Consider the following 25,050-nt stretch of genomic DNA (forward strand, 5'->3'; position numbering starts at 1 on the left):
ACCTTTTATCGACACAAGCATTGGGGATGACAGAAAAATCTGTTTTCAGGTATTCACTTTGTTTTATTCAAACAGCAAAAGTGGATTGAAGTATACAAACTGTAGTCGCACAGTATTTGTTTTCCTTAAAAACATTTCTCGATTACATAATTCAAAACAACTTTCAAAACTAAGTTGTTTAACAGTTTTCCCTAAAGTGTTTTCAATCCATTTTAAAAAAGGATTTGCATTAAAGTTTTCAGAATTAAGAGCTGTTGCATGTTTCACTCTACAAAAAGGAAAATGAGGATAAGGTTACAGATAGTTCACTAGTGATTCCAAATTTGAGATGACTAAAGCTTCTCCTAGAAGTATCCTCAACACAGACAGCAGCTTTTTCTGAACCATTAATGGGTCATTTCATCAGAAAATAAAAGTGAAATGCTAAGAGAAGCATCTGTTGGATCTGGCTAAAACTGCATGTCACATTGATCCTATATAAGAGCACAAGAATTGCATGGCTGCTACTTAGAATTTACATGACAAAAATTAACAAAAAACCAAGGCCAACATATCTGTGGTACCCACTAGACTGAAAAGAATGACAGGAGTTTATTTAAATAGCTTAAAACAAAACCTTGGGGGGGGGGGGGGGAGAGAAGTGAGTGAAACCTCAATCCATGTATCATTGTGAAGAACAAAACAAAGTTCTAAGTAACAATTTTAATTCCTGAAATGAATCAAAGACATACAGGTCCTTTAGTGTTTTTACAAATACTTTCCTAAAGGATTGAATTTGTTTTGGTGTAAAACAGAAGAGGGAGGATTGCTTTGCTGTGAGACTAAAAATCAAAGACAAAACCACATGATGCGATACTAGCACTTAAGCATATAACTTAAAAAAAAAGCACTGTCATGTGAACAATTACTACTGATTACATCAAAAATATTATACATTTACTTCTTTCATCTCTTAACATTATAAGATAGGTTGGGCAAATACCTGGCACCAAAAAATTGATGCATGATAGTTCCAATACGTTAAACAAAATGTACTATATTAGAACATTAATATTTAAAAATTTATGCCAACTTTTCATCCAAACCCACATGGCCTACCACTTCCCAGAAATCCTATCTACCCTTCTGGAAAAATCAGCAGATTATTGACTTCACCTTCTTGCACAGTATTCAAGGTGACTAAAACTTATTCCTAATGGAAAGGTGAACAAAAGGATGTATTCGAAATTATTGTAACAAACTAGTGTTACATCTTTCCAAAATTGCCCAGCAGTGTTATTAAATGCGCTTGAGTTTTTCCAAAATCTAGTTGCAAGGGCTTCCTCCCACACCAAATGTAACAAGTCACTCCAGCACCAGTTTGGTTTCAAACACCAGCAGAAATCTAACACTGACCTGAACATAACCCAAGCATGTGAGTTGTACAAGGAGCTAATAGTTTATTTACCCCCTACTAATTATTAAACTTGTTTTCCCATTTGTAGAGTAACATTATTGTAAAATTAACTATTGGCAGCACCTGCATTGCTGTTCAGTTTTAGAAAAAGCAATCCAGGTGTTGCTATATTTGCTATATATTTTAATTGAACAAAAGCAATATACAATTTATATTTGAACATTATGCCATTCAAGTCCACACAATGTCCACCAAATAAATCAATGTGATGTTACAATAAAATACATGATCTGATTTATCTAATAAGTTCCCTGATCATGTATCATATTCGAGATAGATCCAATGCCTTTAGTATCAAGACTGTGAAGCCAGATGTAATCTTAAAGAAATAACCAAGTGCGCTTTATGCGGGAGAGCATTCTGACAGTATTTAATTGTTTGCAGCATCTGCTTGCCGAGGCCAGCCTTCTTCCTCAACTCCAGACTCATATTCTTCTTCAGACGAATCTTTAGGAGGAGCCCTATAATTAAAACGAACTGATCAGATACAGATACAGAAATTGAGAAAAGAACGGAGACAGTATCCGTAGCTTCTGATAAACATGGGGCCTGCAAAGTGCCCTGATGAAAAGTGTTCTGACAAGCATGCCATCTGCAAAACAACCTTTTGAGCTGAAAACGGTGCTATGCAGATTTGAACTACCACCAGTAAGCAGTGTCATTACTGAAAACCAAAAGGCCATTGAATTCAGTTAAGTAAATTTCAAATTTCAAACAGAAGCACTGGTGCTCTGCAAAACAACTAAAGGCAACTACTAATATCTTCTACTTCAACCATCCCCTTTGAGAAACTAAGTGTGCTGAAGCAAGCTTCAACACAGATACTGGGACATAGAGAACATGTATTTCAGTTAATAAAGTCATACAAAAACATTCCGGCAGAGCTGGAAACCATGCTAGAATTCATAAATCCCAGTCCTGTGTCCTTAACCTGACCCACCCCCTCTCAATCTCCTCCTTTGTTTACTATGGTAAAACCCTTTTCTTAATTATTATTATTTAAATCCAGCTTTATCCAATGCCTTTACTGCTCTACCACTTCATTAACATAATACAATCTTTACAACGTTAAATCTATTATTTTAACAAGTGCTCAAAAAGTCAACAACAGATGCTTCTTTTTGGCCCTCCATTGCTACAAGGGCAATGGAGGAGAAAACTGCAGAGGCCTGGAGCTTGCCTAAAAAATGCCTCACAGAGTGAGTAGTCACTAGAAGAAAGAAGGGGAGAGAGTTCCCCTTCTGAAACTGCAGCATAGTCATGTTAAAAGTTCATTTTTTAACTATTAACTTGTCATGCTCATCATTTACTCCTCTATTTCTACAGGCATATAGACACACACACACAGAGCTTAAAACAACTTCATATGAAAGTTTATTTTGTAATTTGTATTTAAAAACTGAAGCAATACAAACCCAAAGTCTCTAGGACAGAATAGGCACCAAGTCAACTGTGTATGGTATACAGAGAATCAGAGTCTTTCTAGGATAAGTGCATAGGCACAGGTTTTTAAATAAACTATGGCAAACGTCAGAACACCTGTCTGGCTGTATTATTGGTCTGTTCTGATACTGCCATTACACTTTTACCTAATGTATCCTGGCTCTTTTTTGCCTTCTACAACATCTTTGTCAACTTCCACGCATACGATGTCAGAATTGGGCACTTCAAACATGGGCTCCAACAACAGCTTTTCCTACAGGGAAAACAAAAAAAAACAAAAAAAGAAAAGGAAAAATATTTCTCTTTTGCATCTTTGCATCACAGTTACGCTTAGCAAGTGCTTTTCAGAGCCAGATATCAGAAATCTCAATATCCACGTTTTTAGAAAGAGATTTATTGCATCTATATAAGAGCCAGAATCAAGTGATGTTTTGAGTCAAAACTCTCATGATTAGGACCACTTCTACGAATGCAGGTAGTTTCACTTACTCAAGCCGAGACTATCATTACTTACCATTATAGATCGAAGACCTCTTGCACCAGTTTTTCTGTCAAGGGCCAGTCTAGCTATAGCTTTCAATGCATCTTCAGTTACATTTAATTCACACTACAGACAGAAAAACATTAAGTTTAGTCAGGTATTTTGTTTGTAACTCAATAGTGCTTTGAGTGCAACAGTACAAGTGTTACCCGATCCTACTGTGCAAATCAACACAAAGGAGAAAAATGACATACAGCAATTTGCTTTTTACAGATCACAATATTTAACATTTCAGCTACGTACATAAAACTTCAGCTACACTTTGGTTTTCCCTAAAGTTACCAGTATTGCCTATGTCATTTAACTGCAATTTCCACATACATCTCCACAGCACGAGGTGGCTCTTGATGCCTATTTGGCAAGGTCATCGATGTTCCAGTGAACATTAACACAAAGAGCAATTCAATGACTTCCAGATAATTGCCCCCACAAAGACAGGTATCCAGCCCAAACCAGCTGTCTTTTGGCAAGAGAGATTTTAGTTTTTTGGAGCAGGTCAGTGCACACACAAGGGGAAGAAATTACTTCCACTGTCTTTTTATATTATTTTCCTACAAACACCTCTTGAATCCTTCAAAAGGCCAGATTTTTGGAGCATTTGGAATAGATCCTGAAGATAATGAACCCTACATCTTCAAAGGGAACAAGGAAATGAGAGTGACAGTTCAGCCAACTGAGCAACAACTAACAGCAACAAACTGATCCTTCAATCATTCGCTTGTCTTCTGCGATCTTCAAGAGCACTTCAAACACATCATATAACACCACTTTTGAAGGAAAGACCAGGATTAACAGGCATATTAAAAAGCAGGAAAGGGTGAAGGGTTGGCTGATCAGAACACAGAAGTCTTCCCATGCCCCAGCCTTAAATCAGGGAAATCAAGATACCTTCTAGAAGCTGAATCAGAAGCTGAAAAAGTATTTACATATCCAGTGGAATAATGGGCATTTTACTCAAACAAGCCACTTCCCTTCAGAGTTAAAGCTGTTTTGGGGGGTTTAAAAGAAGAAAAAAAAAAAATAAAAAAATAAAACAAACAAACCACCACATACGAACCAAAAAGCTGAGCACAGCATTGCCAAAACACAACGGAACAATTAGGTAACAAGAAGAAAATGAATACTTCTTACACATATTGAATCTCAAGTGATTAAAGAACTACCAAGTAAGGTTTTGTTCACTTCTCAAGATCCTATCACAAAACCAAACAATTATGAGTTCTTACTCAATACCATATCTATAAACTGCTCATGAAGCAATCACCTCAGCAAGCAATTAACATGATTTTAGAGCTTACTGTCAGGTTAAATCTATTTTCTCTCCTAGCAAGATGCAGGAACAACTGTAATCTTTAAAGTGGAGGGTATATAATCTGAGAGAGTTGGTGCACTTCTTGTTCTACAAACAGCTTGTTAAGTACAACCAGTTCATCTTCTCCAGCCATAAAAGAGGCAACATAGCTTTAGACTGAGGCAGCTTTAACAATGCATCTATAAACAAGAATATTGAATAGCTGTCAAATAGAAATGCAAAATCCAAACCTTATCCATGCTGAATAACGCCTGATATTGAGGAATCACAGCATTTCGTGGCTCTGTGAGAATCCGTACAAGTGTTTTCTCGTCTAGGCTATGCAGAGGAACCACAACAGGCAAACGGCCCACAAACTCGGGAATCATGCCAAATTCAATGAGGTCTCTGGCTTCCACGTGACGCAGCAAGCGATCCTTTTCTTCAATGTCTTGGTGTGTATTGGAATCTCCACTTATATTAGCAAGATCAGCTGCTGCTGCGGCCCTTCTGCCTTTTCCCAAATTAGATGGTGTCCCAAATCCTAGATACTGCAAAATAAATGTTATGCTTACAGAGGTGTTAATTTTCTTTATATAACTAAACCATCTTCAATATGCATAAAAGATTAATTACCAGACTATACACAGGAGTGACTGATTATCTGTCATTACATATTAATTCAAGCTTAAGAATTTACTTAGGGTAAAGTTAAACCCGTTACATATAATCAACCAGTTTAATATTTAATTCTCCCAGTAAGGTGTCAACACAGCAGACTGAAGAAAAGTAAGCTTTTCTTAAAATAAAAAACAACATGTTTTGAGAAATTTATGAAATGTAAGTACCAATGATACTAAAAAGGCTCTTCAGAACTCAAGCAAATGCATGTAGGAATGCTTATGTGAAAAGTTACATACATTATCACATACAGTAATTTGGATTTCAGTTGCTTCTCTGTTGCTGGAAACAAGGTGCACATTTTGTCAGAAAGATGCAGCCAGCAGAACTCTATCCTCAAATATATAAAACACCAAACTGAATGAAGTAGGTGTCTCTAGAAGATGACAGTTTGAGTGAATGGTGTTAAAAGCTATCTGAGTATCAATAGTAAATGCTTTATTTTTCTACTGATACCCAAAGGTTTTCTCAGGTTCATACCTGATACATTCCAACTAAAAGAAATCCTATTAGCATTGCTAGAACTAAATGTTTCATACACTCTGTTTTTAAGAAGCATAGGGCATTACAACAACTGAAAAAGTTACTCTTACATGTGCATAGCAAGTCTTCTATCAATGGTTTTCAATCTTTTTGTATTTGCATATGCTGAAAATTTCCCACTGGAAGCAGAGACTACTGGGAGCTAACTTAAGCCTACAAACAATAGGCTTGCTCTGTGTTACCTTTCTTGGGCTCCTTTAAAGCGGTTCACTGACCTCAGTTGCCGAGATAATAGATGGAAAACCACTGCTCTACAAACATAGCAGATTTACGAATCAAGCAGGGCCTTATCAGGCAGTATCGTGAACGGCAATTAACATGACAATTTTCAGTTCAAATACAGCCAGATGCACTCACCTTTTCATTTTTCCTCCTGCTGATAATTCTGTCAAGACCATTAAAAGCACCAGAAGCTACAAAGAGGATGTTTGTTGTGTCAACCTGCACTGTTTCTCCACGTAGTTTACGAGAATTCTTTTCGGGAACATTTACTATTGTACCTTCTAGTAATTTTAACAAGCCCTAAGAAGAAATAGAGAAAAGAAACAAGTAATAAAGAATCTAATATGCAGCATCATATAAGAAGGCATGCCAGACTCTGCTTATTTGCACAGAGGTACTTGTATCTTTTTAATTTCTTATGCCTTTGTAGTAACTAACAGTAAATGTCTAAAGAAATCAGTTTTCCATATCACAGAGAAAGCATCCTACTCAAGGGCAGACAAAAATCTCAAGGGCAGACAAAAATCTCAATCTCTAATGTGACTCGCAGGCATATAATTACTACTAAGTATTTTTAAATATCACCATTAGTAATGAGTTTTTTTGAGGGTTTTGTTTAAATGGAAAATGTTATGTATTCTTGCCTACATTATATAGCTTGCTATCTGAAAGCCACAAAGACATTTTTCAACTAAAACATTTCTGTGAAGCAGGGTTTCTTTCTTTCTTTTTTCTTTTTTTTTTTTTTTTTTGGACCAATGAAAGTAAAGAGGAGAGATAAGGGTTTCAAAGGTTAATAATTCAGAAACTGAAGAACTATGACTCTATACGCTCCTGTGCTATTTGATACATGACAGGATATAACGTAGACTTGATGAGCTAACAGTTGGATTACAAAGTGAAATCACTCCACGGAAGTACTTACTTGTTGAACACCTTCTCCTCCGACATCCCGTAACTGATGAATACCAGGAACACTGCCAATCTTATCTACTTCATCCAGAAAAACAATTCCTGCAGTTATAGAAGATGCATTTAAGAAAGATTCTACTTTTTAAGAAAAGTAAAAATTAACACACAGGGAAGAAGACAATTTAAGATAGCAGCAATCTGTTCTGCCTCCATATTTTTGATTGCAAAAATGTATGAACAGAACGTATAAACAAAACTAGAGACAATATCAAAATCTTAGATGTATTCAGAGTATCTTTCACGTTTATTATTGCTGAGCTGAAAGTGTTTAAGTTTAGGTATATGCAACAAGAATGTAAGTTACGGAAATAATGGTGATCTGCAAGTTTAGAGTACTTAGGTGAAATAAACACAGTCTATGAATGAGCTTCAGGAAACACATGGTCAAAGTTTACCTTGTTGAGCTTTTTCCACGTTGTAGTTGGCATCTTGCAGGAGTTTTGCAATGACAGATTCAATGTCTTCACCAACATAGCCAGCTTGAGTCAAGGTAGTACAGTCACAGATAGCAAAAGGTACATCTAGGCATTTAGCTAGAGTCTGAGCCAGCAAAGTTTTACCTGATATAATAAAACTGTATGTTAAAAGTGCCATAAATTTCTTTAGAGCACACAAACCCAAATATTTACCTTGAGATCATCAGTGCAGTCATTAGCCATTTTAAATGATGCCAGCATGTTCACACGCTCTGATAAGAGTATTTTCCAAGGGAACCAGTTTTCATGAACAATGCTTTTTATCTTGCCAAGCTGTATGTTTAAATTAGACTAATACTATACCTGAGGCAACTTGAAACGCATACAGTATCACGAGTAAAACATCATAAAATACATAAACAAAATCCATGTACTTGCATAGATTAAAGGCTCCAGTGCAGAGTCCAACTGCTCTTGCTTTGAAAGTGGGGAGAAACAGAATTACACTTGCTATATGTTCTCCCAAACAGTCTGCAAAATGCTATCATTTCAGCGCAAACACTCCCACTTCTCCTGAACATCCTGAAACATAATTTTTTTCTTAGCCCCATGTCACTCGTCTGTCTCAGAGGTGAAACATCACTTCCTAACCACAGAATCTCAAACTTGACATCTCAAGCCGACAACTACAAATCCGTTTTCAGTTCAGTGAAAGTTACATCTTTTAATCATTCAGTAAACCTACGCATGTAAAAAGATACCACATACCAGACTGCCTTCCTTCTTAAGGTCATTTAGTTCAGCTTTTTACTGTGACAGGAGACCATAAAATGCCAGTCTGAAACTGGCATTTTAGCTTTATGTATACCAATTGGTAGTGATCACAAAAGGGAAAAATCACTCATTAGCAAGCCATTCCAAGAAAATCTCTTAAGCCTATAAAAACACACAGTTGCATACCTGATCCAGTTGGTCCAAGCAGTAAAATGTTACTCTTTTCAAGTTTTATGTCATCATTGGGTGAATCTAGCACTTCACCTCCCCGTTTTTCCTGAGGTATCTGCTGGTTCATTTGTTGTTGCATCGATGCTCCTAGAGCATTACCGTGTGGACTAATTCCAGCAATCTGCAGCAGTTCTGGAGAGAACAATAAGAGTACTGTTTGAGCACTGACAAGGTCTGCTAATATTTTAATTGCACAATAAAAAAAAAATTCTGCTTTGTTCTGTGAACGTTTAACTATACTTAAAGTATAGAGGTTTACAGAAATGACTGCAACAAATTTGGCGCAACTATTACAAAAACATGAGTTTTGCAAAAGCACATATTTGAATATTTGAAGAGAAATTCCAATGGTACAATAGTTTATCTAAAATATTCTTCTACATTAAAAATAAGTGCTAGAGAAATTTAAGTCCTTACAAAAAGTTTGTAGTTGAAATGAGTCACTTAGTGTAATATATAATGTAAAAAGAAATAAACACTAACTGTTGATTACTATCATGATAAAGTACAAGAACTGGCTAATTATAACCATAAAAAGCCATGCATAGGTCTATTCTTAAGACTCACAAATTTGGCTTATTTCAGTCATCACAAGTTTCATTTTCATACGTGAATACAGAGACTGATCTGTATTTTCTTTTTTTTCCCCAAAGCACTACAGTTTTAATTACCTTGCAGGGTAGAAATCTGAAGTTTAAGAAAACTGATTTGAAAATGCATAAATTGATTATAAACTGATCTACATTAGACTAAGGAAGCATGTTCAATAGCCACTGAGAGTTCTGGTGAACTAAACAGGACTGCCATCACCCAGACAAAAAATGGCTTATTCTATCTCATGACATATTTTGTATGGCATTACTAATAAAATCACACCTCAGATTTAAGGAAAAAAAAAAGTTTCAATTTTCACTTGTTTTATCAAGGATAATTCTAAAGACAGATAGTTATTTAACCAACACCTTCATCAAAGATATCTTTACGTTTTACCTGCCTTCCACCTAGAACTAGATACAGAGTCAAATCCTAGCAACTTCAGTTAGAGTATACCCTCAATGCTATCAGGTTTATTGACTTAAGCGAAGCAAATGGGATTTTACCCGACATTTCTAACTAGTAGTCGCTGAAACACTGCTCTACATTAACATCAAAAGAGTAGATATTGCAGAGGAGGACATGAGGAGAGAGTTCACTTACTTGTAAATCTGTACTCATCCTCCCGTCTTCTGATTTCTAATTCTAAGAGAGAGGATGAAAACAGCAATAAAAAAAGTTTATAAATGCTCCACCTCTTGCCCTCTTCTGAATACATTTCATCACTGTGTAACGAATGTATTTCTAGCAAAAAATCCCCACATGAATGAGTTCTTATTGCTGTTGAATCTAACCCAAACCCCAACTTGCATGCTTTTAAAAATGACAGTATGCTTTCTACTACTTACAACAGTAACCGATTATTATCCCTTATTAGATTTTAATTTTAAAAGCACTTACAGAAGAAAAAAAACCACACTATAGTGCAACTTAGTTTAGAAGAGACCTCCTTAAACTTGCATTGTGACACTCAGTTAAATATAAATGTTTAAGATTTCACATCTTGCAAAGTATTATCAATATTCATTGCCAATTCCTCTAGCTAGGCACTGTTTTATCTTCCCGTGGAGAATCAGCACCTTCCCTGCGCCAGGTACACAACTGCTCTCCTACCATTACCAGGACAGTACTACCAATATTCCCTGCCTTCCCCTTGCTTAAAATACCTTTTTTTTTTTTAAAACACAAATTCAAAAAATATAAATAGCATTTCTGTTTACTTAGCAAACTATTTATTGCAAGACAGAATAAAACACTAAAAAACCCCCACCAAGATACACTTTGAATCAGAGATGGTAACTTAATCCTACTTCTAAAAATAAATTAGATCAACATGGCTATAGTTATTCAGCAGCAAAAGTACTGCCAAGAGTAACTCCATCTACACCTGCTGGATATGGAACAATACCATGGTGACCAACAGATACTGCCACAGGCAGCAAGTGAGATTAGAAAGCTAGCTGTTCATCAAATTCAGTATGCAAAATATTGTCTTAATGATCTGCACTGTTGCATGCAGATTAAGCAGCAGATTTACTGCTACTAAGTAGTAAAGTGGATTAGAAAGAAAAATTAAAGAAGCTCACTTTACAAAGAAAAAGGAAAATACCTAATAATGTGTAGCAATAAAAATGCTAAATATTTAAGAGGTTAGACAATACCCATGACATCATAAGAATTCTGGATTAGAAATAAATCACAGAAGTTTACATACAGTGAAAATTAAATGGAAATTCTTGTTAATCATCTGAACTACAGAACATTTGGTGTTAAAGTTTTAGAGGTTTTCTTATTCACTCATGTAATATATTTACCTATACCAAGTTTGGGCAGTGGAAACAGACTGGTCCATTTCCGAGCTTTCATACACTACTAATGCAACGGGCTTGCCTCTGTGTTAGGTTTTGAAAATGTTGCTTTTTACCTAATAATGTTCAAGTCTATCAACAGTCATTTTACAAGACTGCAACATTTCTACTCCTTCGGGAAACAATACTTAACGAAAATTAAATGTATATGGACTGAAAGTCAACTATTATTATTAGAGGACCAAAAATATAAGTTAGGGGCCAGAAATCATAAATTTTATTTAAGGAGGAGAACATAACATTATACAAACCTCTTGGTGTCAAAGAAGTCTGTTTTTCAACTTCTGCTTGCTGTCTCAGGTTAGCTGGGATATTATTATAGATTCTTTTATAATGATTGTACACAGCAACTGAAAGCACCTTCTTGGCAAAACACTGACCAACAACATATTTGTCGAGGTAGTTAAAAATCTGAAAAATAATTAAATCTTAACAACATTTCTAAAACATCTCTGCACGAAAAATTAATATAGTGCAAGGAGACTTTATGGGTCACTCTAAAATTAAACTAAATTTGAGCTATTCTTTTTTTAAACATAGGTTTTATACATTCTGAAACCTTTATAAGTAAGCAAAGTTGAACCCAGTGATTTTGGGATATATTACACACGGAACATAAGTGAAGGCTCTAACCACCAAAGCTGGTCTGAATAATTTGACTTCATATTATTTCAGTCTGTGATATAACATGATGAATGTAACAGAATTAAGAATTAAAAACACAACATTTAAAAAGAACAGATTAACACTGATAAATTTACTAAGGAAATGAGACCCAAAGTCATATTGTGTCCGCTGGTTCTCCCCTACTAATAATTGGCCCCATTGTCAAATTCGCCCAAATTTGTAAAAGGAAGAGAAGTTTCAAATATATGTAAATTCTTACAAAAAGCCTACCAAGGGACTACATGTAGTTTCAGAAGCCAGTTCAGTCCACTAAGAACTGAGGGACATGGTAAGCTCCCTCACTATTCAGGAGACAGAAACCAAATGACTGAAAGTGTGGATGCAGCAGTAGCCAGGTCACTGCCACAGGCATGCTGACTAGCTGCAGTTCAAACTCAGAAACAGGCCCAACAAAACATTCTGGAGCTACAAGATGACGTGACGCTGGTAAAATTAAGGTGCAGAATACAAGGCCATAACAGGAACTAAAGGTATTGTGGTTGGCGAGGACTGAATTAAGTCTCAGGGTCACAAAGAGAAAATGAAGGCACTAGGCTTCAGTCACAAGACAAAGACAGAGGAAAACAAGCCCGACTACTTTTATTGGTTGTGGGTCTTGTTTTCTTTTATCAGGATTCTGCTGTGTCACGTAGCACTCGCTCAGAGGTTTAATCTTCAACTAATCATCCTTGTTGTTTGTTGCTCTGTCACAACAGACCATTACACGCTTGGTACAGATTAAGTAGTAAGTACAAGAAAACATCAGGGCGAAATTAAGAGCCATACCTTTTTCGGTGGAGGAGGTGGCTTCTGCTGGAATGCCAATTTCACAGCTTCTGCTGCTGACTCAGGCTCTTTAATGATGCTCTTTTTTGTGTCCGCCTCTGACAGTACAACAAAAAAATGGTGACACTTCTCACACTTCACAAAACGGGTGGAAGCTGCAGAAGTAGTAGAACAAAGTGGTAAGAGAAACTACTTGAGCAACATTCATTCAACTGCCTCAGCTTGTAATACACAGGACAAACACCTGTAAAACACTCTGTATTTACACAACACTTTCACTTTGTTTAGGTTAGAAGCTTAAAAAGCAATTAATGAACTATGAAATTTCACATAAAAGGAATGCAATTTGCCCAAGAAGTCACAAGGCATAGCAGCAAACAAAGGATTAGAAAGCAAAAAATCTACTTTCTAGGTATTCAGTAGCACTACACTTGGAAGGGGAAATTCTGCACCTCAGAGGGATGCAAGATTAATGAGAGCTTCTGACTATGCAGGAAAGGAAAAGTCCCCAACTCTCAAACTAGCAGGCAAAATACTTGCGGTCAGGGACGGGCTGCTCAGTAGTGTGGGGAAGTAATCTACAGTATAAATGTCAAAGATGACATACAGCAGGCTTGGGAAAAGACAGCCACAGCAGCTTTCGGTTTCTGCATCCTCCTGGCTGTGTAATGCTACAGACGTGCCTGAGCCAGTCATCTAAGTCCAGGACACAGAGTGCTGTGGGTTCACAGAAAGTGCTCACCCCGACATAGAGTAAAGAGGCAGCTACGATATGCAACAGAGGATCAGGACTTCAATGTTTTGTAAGGTCTTTTGCTTATTTATTTTTAAATGTCAAGAACAGAATGAATTTCCTTCAAAATCCAAACCCTTCTAACACTGACTTTATGAATCATTTCTCAAGAAATCACATTATATGCAAAGGTTGGTTCTGAAAACCTGCAAACTAGAACTTATGCTTATTACTTTTTTTTTATTTTTTTTTGCAAAAAGCAAGATGAAATAATCTAGAACAGATGATAGATAAAAAAATGAATTTATAATCCAAAATAGGTATTTTGTTTGTCACAATATTGCAATGCGCTCTATTAAATTCAAAAGAAGTGTAACATGGTTGATTTAAAATAATTGTTCTGCATTAAAATGGTCACATGAAAAACTTAAAGATCAAAACTTTTGAACTCCTAGAAGTTTTTGGAAAATGGATTGCACAATCTAGTACCAACCGATTTTAATAACAGTCTCTGGCAATAAACAAGCTGCTTATTTATAACTTGTTTTTGCCTCCCATAGAGCTGGCATCAGCAAAAGTTGCTTTACTACTAAACACACCTTCTGCTTGAATAAATAAGACCAACAGATTATTAAAATAATGTAGCACATAATAAGGCTGTGATGGTCACAGTATTAATTCCCTACTCCAAAGAAAACCTGTAGAGTAGCTGGAAAGCTCTCCGTGCAACAGTGCAAATTACTGATATCTGCCTGATGAGAATGCACTCATTTGCACGCACTCCTTTTATAAGACTATTATCTCATAACACCACCATAGAAAAATTTGCTCCCAACACTCATTCAAAACACCTCTAATATTCTTAATGACTACAGTGCCATGAGGCTGTTGTCTTTCCTTATACAATGCTAATATTCAGCTTTAGTACGATGGAACAGCCGTGAGTATACTTGCCCCCTTTACAGATCCATAGGAATGGTGGAGGAAAAAAAAAAGAAAGAAAGAAAATAAAGAGCAGGCTAAAAGACTACTATCGTGCATTCTTAAAATACTGTTCACTAAAAAAATCATTGTGCAGTGTGCTTCACTTTCATCAATTACCCCAAACAGGACACAGGAAGGTTATCAGAGATCTTCCTGATTTTCAGCAAGACCAACTGGGTCCACGGTTACAGAGTAACTTTGATGTATGGGGCACCCCAAGGAGGGGGACTCGAACAGTTAGCAAACTGCAGCCGTGAAACTGGCCAGTCTCCATTGTCTACGCAGCATTCTGGAAACAAACAGCAATATGAGTTTTAACAGAACTTCAACTGCTGCAGAAATCTTGAGAAGTTTGTTCTGAACCGTAAGGAAAACAGGTTTAAGTACTGCTATGTCCCGCAAAAATGAGAATACCAAATTTCAAGCAACTTCTTAAATACTGGAGTGGTTTTTTTATGTTGTGTTAACAAGCACGTAAAAGCCTAGGAAATAGCCTTCATGTCAAATTACCTCGCTGTCATTAAGACATCTGCAAATATTCATGATGTGGCAAAAAGCAAATCAAGCACTGGCTGCGATTCAGGCACACAGTACCGTAGCATGCCAGAGGCTGCATTTGCAAAGTGATTTCTGAAGTCCACACAAGCTGACCTTGTCAAAGAGAAATGCTGGATTTATACAATGCGTACAGGAAGCCAGAACAATAGGAGCATTAATCTCAAAAACACTTGTAGGGTTGAGATAGTGGACTGCCATCAAACTGCTATACGGTAAAATGACACCAAGGGAAAAAAAGAGCAGGGAAGCCAGTAAGCTACTCAGTACAGACAGTAGCAGGTAAGTCTTGCTTTGGAGGATGTGAGCTAATGAAATAAGTGGAAGGCAGTAAGAAGTGCCAAGTTAAGACTTACGGCAGCAATACATACCCTTTTGCAATCACGTTTAAAGCTATTAGATCTCAACTCTACATTATGAGGCTTAAATCTTATTTCACTGATCACAAAACTCCCCTTACATAGCCTCACAATCCAAAACAATACAGGGACAGCTTAGAAAATGCGTCAAAGCAAATTCTCTTAATTTGTCATATTCTTCCTTAGTTGTTAATTACTGGAAAACTATAGCTAAACAAAGCATTGTGCAAGTTGTGCAGATACATAATTAAGTCCTATTAAAAACAAGCTCTGCTAGGTAACCAGTCTGTCACATTATCACTCAACGGCTAATTGCAAATGCACTGACTAATGAATCTGGCTTTTATTCGGTATTTTATTTCCCTAGGCCTCTCAAAATGAGTGAAAAGCCTGATGTTTAAAAACAGAAACAAATGCTATATTAATGTTTTCCTTAGGCTTTAGATATGCAATTAAGGCTCTGTAGCTTTATAATTCAAACCAGAATTGGATGAATTCTGTTTTCTAACTGAGCAACACCAAAGACTTCTCTGAAAATCAAGTTACAGCATGCTAATGCAACCAGAAACCCATTCCTTTTGAGGCAAAACTGAACAAATACTTTCTTCAGATTTGTTTCGTTTTGTTTTTTTAAAGAGAATTAGCACTTAGCTCTTGCTTCCCAGCCACTTTAGGTTCTACAGTTTAGCTGGGAAGCAGTGTACTCAAATTAACAGACTAAATTAGAAAGAGAAATGCATCCAGAGAAAAATTGACTATGACCCACAGGAATTTCTGAGAAATCAGAGCAATTACAGTATTTGATTTCAATTTTTTTTAACAATTAGTAGAAGACTAACAACTGCTCTGTTCTCAAAAGGAACAAGAGGAATTTGTTCTACAAAATTATCTGGTGTCAATCTGCATGGTTTATATTAGCAACAAACTTTTTTAAAGGCTCCAATTTCAAAGTCTCAGAGGGGAAGGTGCAATGATGAGAAAAGAAGGAACATTCAAAACAGACTTCCTCACATTTTGACTTTCAAGCTTCTGCCAAACTTGACCAGTTTCAACACTGTTTTTACAGGGAAGAAGTGGATTTCCAGTCCCAAGCTGTTTGTAACAGCTGTGTCATTCTAATGTTGTGATTCAAGTGCGATTTTTGAATTTGAGATTGCATTTACTAGTCACAGATTCTCCCATAATGTTCATATAAATGAGTCTTCTCACACGAATTAGTGCCAGATTTTTCAGAAATGCTTGTTGCTTATAGTTCCAAATAAATGAATGGCTTAGTATTTCTGAAAAAAAAAATCATAGCTATTGTAGACTGATCCTTGTATCTAACCTAAGAAAGTACTGTAACAACAATATATTTGTGATTTACAATGCTTGGACCATTTTAATTCCATAATACTTTTTTTCTGATACCTGTATAAAACTAATGCACATCTACTCATTATTTTCACCAACTGTGATATTAACAACTGTTAAATGAGTTTATGCTAACCTTGGCTTAAGCTCCTTAACTCACAGGTCTGACTATGCCTTGATACTTCCTCCTTGAGCCCCATCAACTGACAATATTTGCTTTCTGACAACTATTTTCTAGGCTGATCCCATTAGCACTGAAATAAGAAAAATGTTTTCAAGTCTGGTAGAACTGAAAGCATAATTGGCATTAATTTGGACTGTACTTCAAAGAAGGCTGTTATTACTCCGGACATCAGGCATCTGATAACTTACATTTTCGGATTTTCTATTTGGAGTTTTCTGCTTCCTACTTGGAACATACCATAGATCCTATTTTGCCATAAAACATGGCTGTAGTAAGCCATCCGTAACAGATTAATTCCTCTGCTGGAAAAGCGCTTTGCTCTACTACAGGCAGGATTAGAGTTTTATTATTTAGTAAGCAAAGGACAGACATTACAAATATATAAAACAGACAGGAAGAAGTATCAGTAGTTGAAGTGGTATTGCTTACTTGAGCATTTCTTCCACTACATAAAACATAACAGCTATTATAAAACTTCATATTCACAAACTACACAAATATATCAGCAAAGATAATACATGCTTATATTAATTTGGCCAAACGGAACAATGAAATTTTTTACATTCTGTAATTATTTGAAGTCCTAAATGGACTAAAACTCAGCTACCCACACTACCGTAGATCACAAACATAATCACATCTTTTAATATTTATAAAAAAATAATTCATTAAAAACTTACACACGAAGGTCTCCACGTGTGTGCACAAGTCACCACACTTCGGGCAGCGCAGCTGGTTCCCTCCTTTCCCAGAACTTCCAGAGCTTGACTTTTTACTACCTCCCTCACTGACAGACTTCTAAAAAAAATTTCCAGACAATTAGCTCCAAACAATGGAGCTGTTATATTAGGCAATGTATTTAGCAATGTGCTTATGGAATATTTATATTATTATATACATTATATATATAATTATACATATAATTATATATATTTTATATATATTATACAGATAATTATATTTAGCAATGTGCTTATGGAACCTAGTAATGTGAATACTGTAATAGCTGAGAAACTAAAGTATTGTCAGGATTTTTGAAAGGCTTTGAAAGTCTACAGCGACACAATATGAATATTCTTAAATGTAACACACCTGCATTTCCTGAGTCTATCTATTTTGGATGCTTGCTGAAGAGGCTATTAACTACATATCCCATATCTACATTAGAACCATTTTCCTGCCACTAGAACAATAATGAGCTAAGCTATGTCAAGAATGTTTTACTAACATAGTTCATTCTAACCACAGAGAAGAAAGCAAATCATACTTATAACAGTAATTTCACTATCGCAGCTGTGTTCATTCTAAGGGTTTCTGAAGCCACAACTCTTCTCATGTCCTTGACAGATACAACCATGCTGGCAGATGGCTGTAGGGCAGATATAGCCTCTAAAAAAAGCATCTCAAAAATTGCTTGGAAATTTTCCATTTTGACTTTTAAGGCACAATTCCACAGAGTCCTACTTGTCTTCTTCCTTCTTATTCTGTCTACTGCTGTTGAAGGTTAACACTTAAAATTATGTCCCTTCTATGCCTTCATACTTTCACGAGTAATAAAAGTTATTACATGTTAGAACAAAGATCTCTTCCTTTTTTAAAAAGCTTTCATAAAAAGTCTCTTATATTAAAAGCATCAGAGCCAGAAAATGAATGGAACAGTTTATAATACAGAGCTGTCTGTTTCTGTTTCTCTATAATATATGCATTAATTCCTAGGACATGTACTCTTCTCCCCCCCCCCCTTTTTTTTAAACACCTTGCTTTCTCACTCATTTCTCTCTGCAACCTTCTCAAAGAAAAAAAGAATAGAATTCTTAGTCTTCTGTATTTATTTTTAAAATAAATTTAATCTGAATCTTCAGCAAACACCTGTGCCACTGGCTAGTCCCTTAGATCTCACAACACACCACACTAAGGCAAAGTCATCAAAGTACCCTGTGAACTCTCAAAATCTTATTTGCTGACTAAGGAACAGTTTTATCCTCGGGTAATCATTTATCTGAAGAAGCTGTTTATTAACTGTAACTATAGAAGAAGACTGGGATGAAAATAGATTAAAATTTACTAACAAGAGTAAAACTAGTCTCCTCACAAAGCTGTCCTCCTTGATACAACTGCCAAGTCAATGCTGAAAACAATCACTTTAAAATGTATTTACTATAAAAAGCCCACTTGGGATAACATACAATCAACTTTGAAAAAGAACAGCTGAAGGATCAGAAGTGTCAGAGTTAACAAAAATTCCAAGAAGATTTTAATTAAAAACAAAGACAAATTACTAAAGACATTTATTTAAGAAATGTTAAAAAAAAAAAAAAAAACTACTGAAAATGATAATGCACAGAGGCTACCTTGCTTCCATCTCCAGATCCATCCTTGCTTGCACCGTCCTTTGAAGCAAAATATGCTGGTGTTTCTGAAAAGTTTCTAAGAGGAATTCTTCTCAAGGAACAAGTTTCGAAAGTCCCAAGTTTTCCTAAAACAGGGATGCGTATACGACCACAAGTAATACCTAAAAACAAAATAAATCCTTCAAAATTATGGGACATGCATAAGTTTTTCTTTTCCCCAGATCAAATACATTCACCGAATAAAAAGTGGAAAATAAGAAAATAAAAAGCTAATTACATGAACCAATACACTGCAGTGAAAGTTTTGCTGACACTACAGTCAAACAACAGAACCGCCTGGTTAGCATCCGACTAAGATATATGCATTCAAAATATAGTCAGAACCAAAAAATAACTTCAATATACTGTTTCACATTCTTTCATCCAACTCTTCAGGAACATCGCTGAAACAAAAACAGCGTTTTCCATAGGTGTAATCCGTTCAAAATGTAATATATATGTATATAATAATCAGGCAATTTTGGATGCGTTGATTAATAATACTCTATTTCTAATCCTGATGGCACCAAATCCCAGAATTCATTTAGATTAAATGGAAACCAAAGGTTTCAGCAACAAAAATGCAACCTTGAATAACCAAATTTCAGTTATTCAAAAATAAACCTACTTCACCACCTTAATGTTTATCGCATTAAAAACGGCCTGGATAATCCACAAATGACCCAGAAGTATCCCATGTCATCGAACTTCAGACAATTCCGAGTTCTGTTGCATCAGAAGATAAGCCACATCCCAGTCACGAAACGGATACGCAGAACGATAAACACAATCAACCTCTAGCACATATTTTGAAAGTGAAAAACAAAGACCTTTGAAGTGTCTCCTTATCACACAAAAGTTGCCACAGAAGTGTCTCGGAGTCCATGGACCACGTATCTGGATTTGGATTTAATTTGGCACATGCTGACCCTTTATAGTCAGATAAATTAACTTAACACAATCTTAGTTTTGTTAAAATAGCTTATCTTCAACATGGAAAAAAAAAAAACTCATTGAGGTACTGAACAATCCTTTCCTCATTTTGCAACAACTTGCAAGTTGTTGAACTGTATTTCATGACTAGGTGTGATGCAAAACAACCTTTATCCTTATCATGCCCATGATTGTAGGATCTTTCAACACAAAAAAACCACCAAACATCTGGAATCTGGATCTTAAACTGGGCAATTTCTCTATATACCCGGTAATATATAGCTTCGCTTATTGATAAGTCACAGAATTCTTAACAACTATAATTATAAGCTTAATGCTAATTCATGTTTTTTCTTCTATTAAATAAGAGGGAGGATTTTTTTTTTTTAAAGATGATGAAAAAGTTTTCTAAAGTAAAATGAAATAAAATCTATATGAATGGCAAGAAGAGTGCAGTACATTCACTCCGAGAGAGGTAAAATGACTGGAACTCACTCATTACATTGATTTAACTCAGTTCCTCATTTATTAAGCATTATCAGTTTGGACATATTTTCAATTTTAACTTATTTTACCAGAACCCTACATCAATAAAATGTATATGTAACTTTGTTATCCAAATAATCTGAAGGCTGAGTGTTAAAACAATTCTCCAACAAACAGCTAAGCTAATGCTCTTTAACGCACTTTTTATTTAAATTATGATTTGGGGGGGGGGGTTGTTTTACAAATAATTTAAATAACATAACTGAAACACTTCTGAATTACGACTAAGACTTGGAATCTTAACCAAAAAAGGGAGACTTAAAGTTCACCTTAATCATACTGTATTATATTACTATAACGCAAGAAGAGAAAAATGCAGAAGAAAAGCACTAAGGACAAGCCTAAATTTACAGAGAAAACTTCTGTAGACTTCCACAAAGTTACAACCAAGAATACCAAAATGAAATTTGTTTTATCAAATATCTTAAATAGCATATATTTTGAACTTAAAGGTGATTTTAAGATGCCTTTTTAGCACCAAAACCACAATTTATTAAAATTACAATAGTGTTACTTACATCTGTAAAGCACTGAAGGAGGGCTAAAGATTTTCTGAGTGCCACTGCAACACACACAAGCCCTTAGGCTACACAGGATAAAACTATGAAAATATACACAAATTGCTAAATACCATCAGTTACCTGCAAAAATATTGGTTCACTTTCACAAGCAGAATAGAGATTAGTTACAACAGAAGACAGTTTAAGCCAAGAGTGCTAACTGTACTTGTCAGTAGAGAATAACCTGGGCTGAGTGTTTATCACCTAACAGCTATTTTGCATTAATTCCCCATCCTGAGGGCTTGTTCCTCATAAACAGTTCCTCTGCTGAGACTTGTTTTACCAATTCTAAATGGAACTGAGACAGGAACACTTAAAAATAAAACAAAACAAACAAAACAAGAACCCTCCCCAAAAACACACACAAAACCAAAAAAACCCAACTGCATACAACTCTCCTGCAATAGCTTCTCACCCCAGAGAACCACCTAGGGAGAAAGGCCGAAGTACCAATGCAGAGACTGATCAAACATTTTACTACTTAGCACTGCAAAAGGACTAAAGATCATCAATTTAAAATCACAGTGCCTTTGTGACACAGAAAACGCACCTTAAACTCTACTGAATAAACCATGAAGCTATACAAAGTGTCAAGTACTAAGCTGACAAGTGCCCCATTGCATACTGTGCCAACCTACTGACCAGAAACAGTGCAGCTGTGGGACTACAGTTTTGGAGTTAGCAGCAGATGCTGGCCAGTCAGCAGCATTACACCCACTGCGCGCCTGGTAGAAGAAACGTACTGTTAAAAGAGTAATTTCATAATTAAGAGTAACTTTCTTTAAAAAAAAGATATATACTCTTTCTCTCACAGTAGTCTTAGTTGGTCAGCCATTAGGGTATAATACTTTGCTTACCTTGCCAGTCACACTGAATACTGAAGGCTGTAAATAGGCTAAACAGGAAAAAAAAATATTACTGTTATATCAATCAGCTTGGTGCACAGGAATAAGGCTTTCCATGTTTAGCCCATCTACAAGCCTGAATGATATTTTTGACAAAACATCACTGTACAATTAAATAATGAAAGAGGAATAAAACTATCACAACTGCTTACTTAAAAATACAAGCAAGCACAGAGACAAATTCTCAGAAACAATCAACGTTCCAGTCCAGCACCTAGCAATTTCCACAGATACTCCGATAAACATTCAAATACGCAACAGCTGGCTGGCACAGCAACACTCTCTCAGAGATACCACTGACAGTTAGGTCTTGTTTGTTTGTTTTTTAAACTGAAAGCAAATTTTTCCAAAACACAAACAAATGAAACCAGTATATCTAAAGAGCGTGTACCAAACATAAGACTAGTGACAGCAGCAAGGGCATCTATCCAGCGTGTTCACATTAGCAGGTTATGAAATAGTAGGAGACTCCTTTACACTTTCTTATTCTTTAGTTCATGGATGAGTATCAGAAAAAATACCAACTTCCGGGCCAAGTGGTCAAATATTTTGGAACAACCTACTCGGACAACAGAATTCTCATGTCTGTCCCAAAAAACACTCTGTCTACTAGACCAATCCATACACCCTGAATACTCACTCTCAAGTTTGTACCAACTACACTCAGCCCCCGAGTAATACCAAACTTAACTACTTGGCACAAGAGGTAATCAGTTACATCAAAATAAGATAAAAAAAAAAAAAATCGTAGGAAGTGGATGCATAAATAATTTTACTGCTCCATACCTGTGTTTTCAGTCTCGTTTGTCCTTTTACATGGCAGTTTTGGCAAAAACAAAATATCGATCCTGCTACTTTTATAGGATAACAACTCTGAGGTAAAATCAGAGCGTTACAACTTTATTGTTTCGGTGGGTTTGCATGAAGCCAGTGAGGCTGGAGCTGGCTTAACCCTTTCAGCACAGGGCTGGAGACGTGGCTGTGAACTCCCCTGCTGTAAGTTTACTTACCTCACGAAGATAACAAACAGTCTTCTCTGACTCAGTTGGCTATGGCCGAGGATACCATTTTTCAAAAAACTTGCTGCAAACGGGGCAACAGTACAGATTTTCAGCACAATTTGGGGGCTGTTTGCCTTGCAGTAAAAGCAGCATAGAGTATCTCGCTCTTAGACAGGCAAGATCATGAAGAGATGCAAAACCAGTAACAAGCAAGGTGCGCCCTCCGCTTCAGCCTCCAGTAACTGCTTTGCCCAGCGTCACTTTTGCAGTAACTCGGAAACAAGTGTTTTTCGCTAACTGAGTGCAACTCTTTGTGAGAAACCCTCCAGGCTGCCAGCAGCAGAGGAATTCACCAGCCGGCTGGTGAGCCCCACTGAAGGGCAGGAGCAACATTGCGCAACCAGCGCTGAAAACCGTCCCCCCGCAGCCAAAGCCCTGCTCTCGCCTCACGACGAGGCGCTGCGGCCAACGTCAGGTCGGTGAACCTTCGGCGCCGCGCGACGCCCCTCTCCGCGGGGGCGGCCGACATCCTCCCCCCCGCAGCTTTACGCCACCTGACACCCCGGAAATAAAATTAAAAGGAAGGGGGAAGAGCGGCGCGGCCAGGCCCGGCCCGAGGGGGGGGCCCGGGAGCGCTCCAGCGGCCGCAGACCCCGCTGCGCTGACAGGCCTCCCCTCAGGGAGGCGACACCCCCCCCCCCCCCCCGCCGCCGCCGCCGCCGCCGCCGCCAACGGCCGCCGGGCCCGCGCGGAGGGCGGTTACCTCTGCGCGCGGAGGGCAGCGTGGAGCCCAGGAGGCGCGCGGCCGCGGCGCAGCTGTGGCAGGCGGACATGGCGCGGCCGCGGGCCGGCGCAGCCAGCTCCCCGCCGCCCGGCGCCGCCGACTAGGCCTCGGTGGCGGCGGCGGCCCTGCGCGCGTGCGCGTGCGCGCGCCCCCGCCCTAAACACTCCCCCCTTCCCCTCCCCGCCCGGCACCGCCCCACTGACGCCAGCGCCCACACGCCTCACCGACTACCGCTCCCAGCAAGCAGCGCGCGGAGCGCCTCGCTCGTCACCGCACCAGCCGCCGCGCGCTGCCTGCTGGGAGATGCAGTCCCGCGGGCGAGACGCCGCTGAGCATGCGCCCGCAGTGCATCGTGGGATGTGTAGTCCAGGCGGCCCTCCGCGCCCGCGGTTGGGGGGCTGCCGCGGTCCCCCCTCCGCGCACACACATTTCACGCGATTCCTGCCTTTAATCCCTGAGAGCTTCCAGTCCTAAAATTCTTGACTTCCTTCCCAGCATCTGTGACGTGCGCTTATATTTACACAGCGTCAGTCCCACATCTGTGTAGTCCCGGACTCCTGGAGAACGTAAAGCCCACGCTCCACACCATGTTACGCTTAATTTATAAAGTGCTCATAGAGTGGTGCAACTCATCAGGGGAAAAAATGAATCGGAGATCGCAGCAAGCCCTTGCACGCAGTGCTCAGCTCTCGCCCCGTGTCGCCCCGGTGAAATGCTAAAAGCTAAGGCCAACTCCAGCACACGTGCAACCAGCACCTGCAGTGGGAGGATTTCGGACACACAAAGCCCAGCGAAAACCCAGCAGGGACTCAACAGGCATCTGACGGGAGAGGAACTTTGGAAATGGGAAACAATTATTTTTTGCTTCCAGATTCTAAACACAAGGTAATACGTGGGAAATATTTCCCGTCCCTCTCTGAAATAATAAATAAGCCTTTCATAGGTAGCAAACTGGAACAGCAGCTGAAAACACTAAGCAAATTAGAACAACTTTGGGAGAGAGTTGAAAATAACACCTTCTATCACCTCCAGCCAGATCAGCGATCACAGATGTGTGTAGAAGCCAAGCAATCTGATACATCCTTTAGATGTACCTCAGGGAGAACGCACCTGCCACTGACAGGCATCTGGGGCTGTTTCCTTCCTTCCATGCTCCTTCAGCTTTCACCTGTCACACACCAACAAAGTGCGGCTAACTGATCCCAGCTGCCCTTTCGGGTGATAGCTCACAGGTGTACTGACCTGAGCCGCCATACGACAAACACCGTTAGACCACACT

The 25,050-nt window shown here is 37.9% G+C and overlaps 1 protein-coding gene across 2 annotated transcripts; it reads right to left on the reverse strand.

Annotated features, from left to right (window-relative positions):
• Positions 1–38: 38 nt before the first annotated feature.
• CLPX (caseinolytic mitochondrial matrix peptidase chaperone subunit X) lies at positions 39–23,940 on the reverse strand. Of its 2 annotated transcripts, XM_064517876.1 has the most exons (14): positions 23,751–23,940; positions 19,004–19,164; positions 17,333–17,450; positions 12,485–12,639; positions 11,284–11,443; positions 9,768–9,809; positions 8,526–8,702; positions 7,545–7,709; positions 7,103–7,191; positions 6,313–6,477; positions 4,983–5,282; positions 3,414–3,506; positions 3,046–3,152; positions 39–1,917 (listed from the first exon to the last, which is right to left on the reverse strand). In XM_064517876.1, exons 1-14 carry the CDS (start codon positions 23,818–23,820, stop codon positions 1,827–1,829), a joined length of 1,893 nt encoding a protein of 630 aa, XP_064373946.1. In that variant the 5' UTR covers positions 23,821–23,940; the 3' UTR covers positions 39–1,826. The 2 variants fall into 2 exon arrangements, with proteins under 2 accessions (XP_064373946.1, XP_064373947.1); XM_064517877.1 differs by lacking the exon at positions 9,768–9,809.
• Positions 23,941–25,050: the final 1,110 nt, after the last annotated feature.

The sequence above is a fragment of the Dromaius novaehollandiae genome, chromosome 10 (assembly GCF_036370855.1).
Source record: "Dromaius novaehollandiae isolate bDroNov1 chromosome 10, bDroNov1.hap1, whole genome shotgun sequence".
Lineage (NCBI taxonomy): Eukaryota > Metazoa > Chordata > Aves > Casuariiformes > Dromaiidae > Dromaius > Dromaius novaehollandiae.

Coding starts and splice junctions, on each gene's coding strand:
- CLPX (XM_064517876.1), bottom strand. CDS start 23,820: ATGTCCGCCTGCCACAGCTGCGCCGCGGCCGCGCGCCTCCTGGGCTCC. Junction 19,165..23,750: donor GCTGCCCTCCGCGCGCAGAG/GTAACCGCCCTC, acceptor TTTTGTTTTTAG/GTATTACTTGTGGTCGTATA. Junction 9,810..11,283: donor GACTTCTTTGACACCAAGAG/GTTTGTATAATG, acceptor CCTCTCTCTTAG/AATTAGAAATCAGAAGACGG.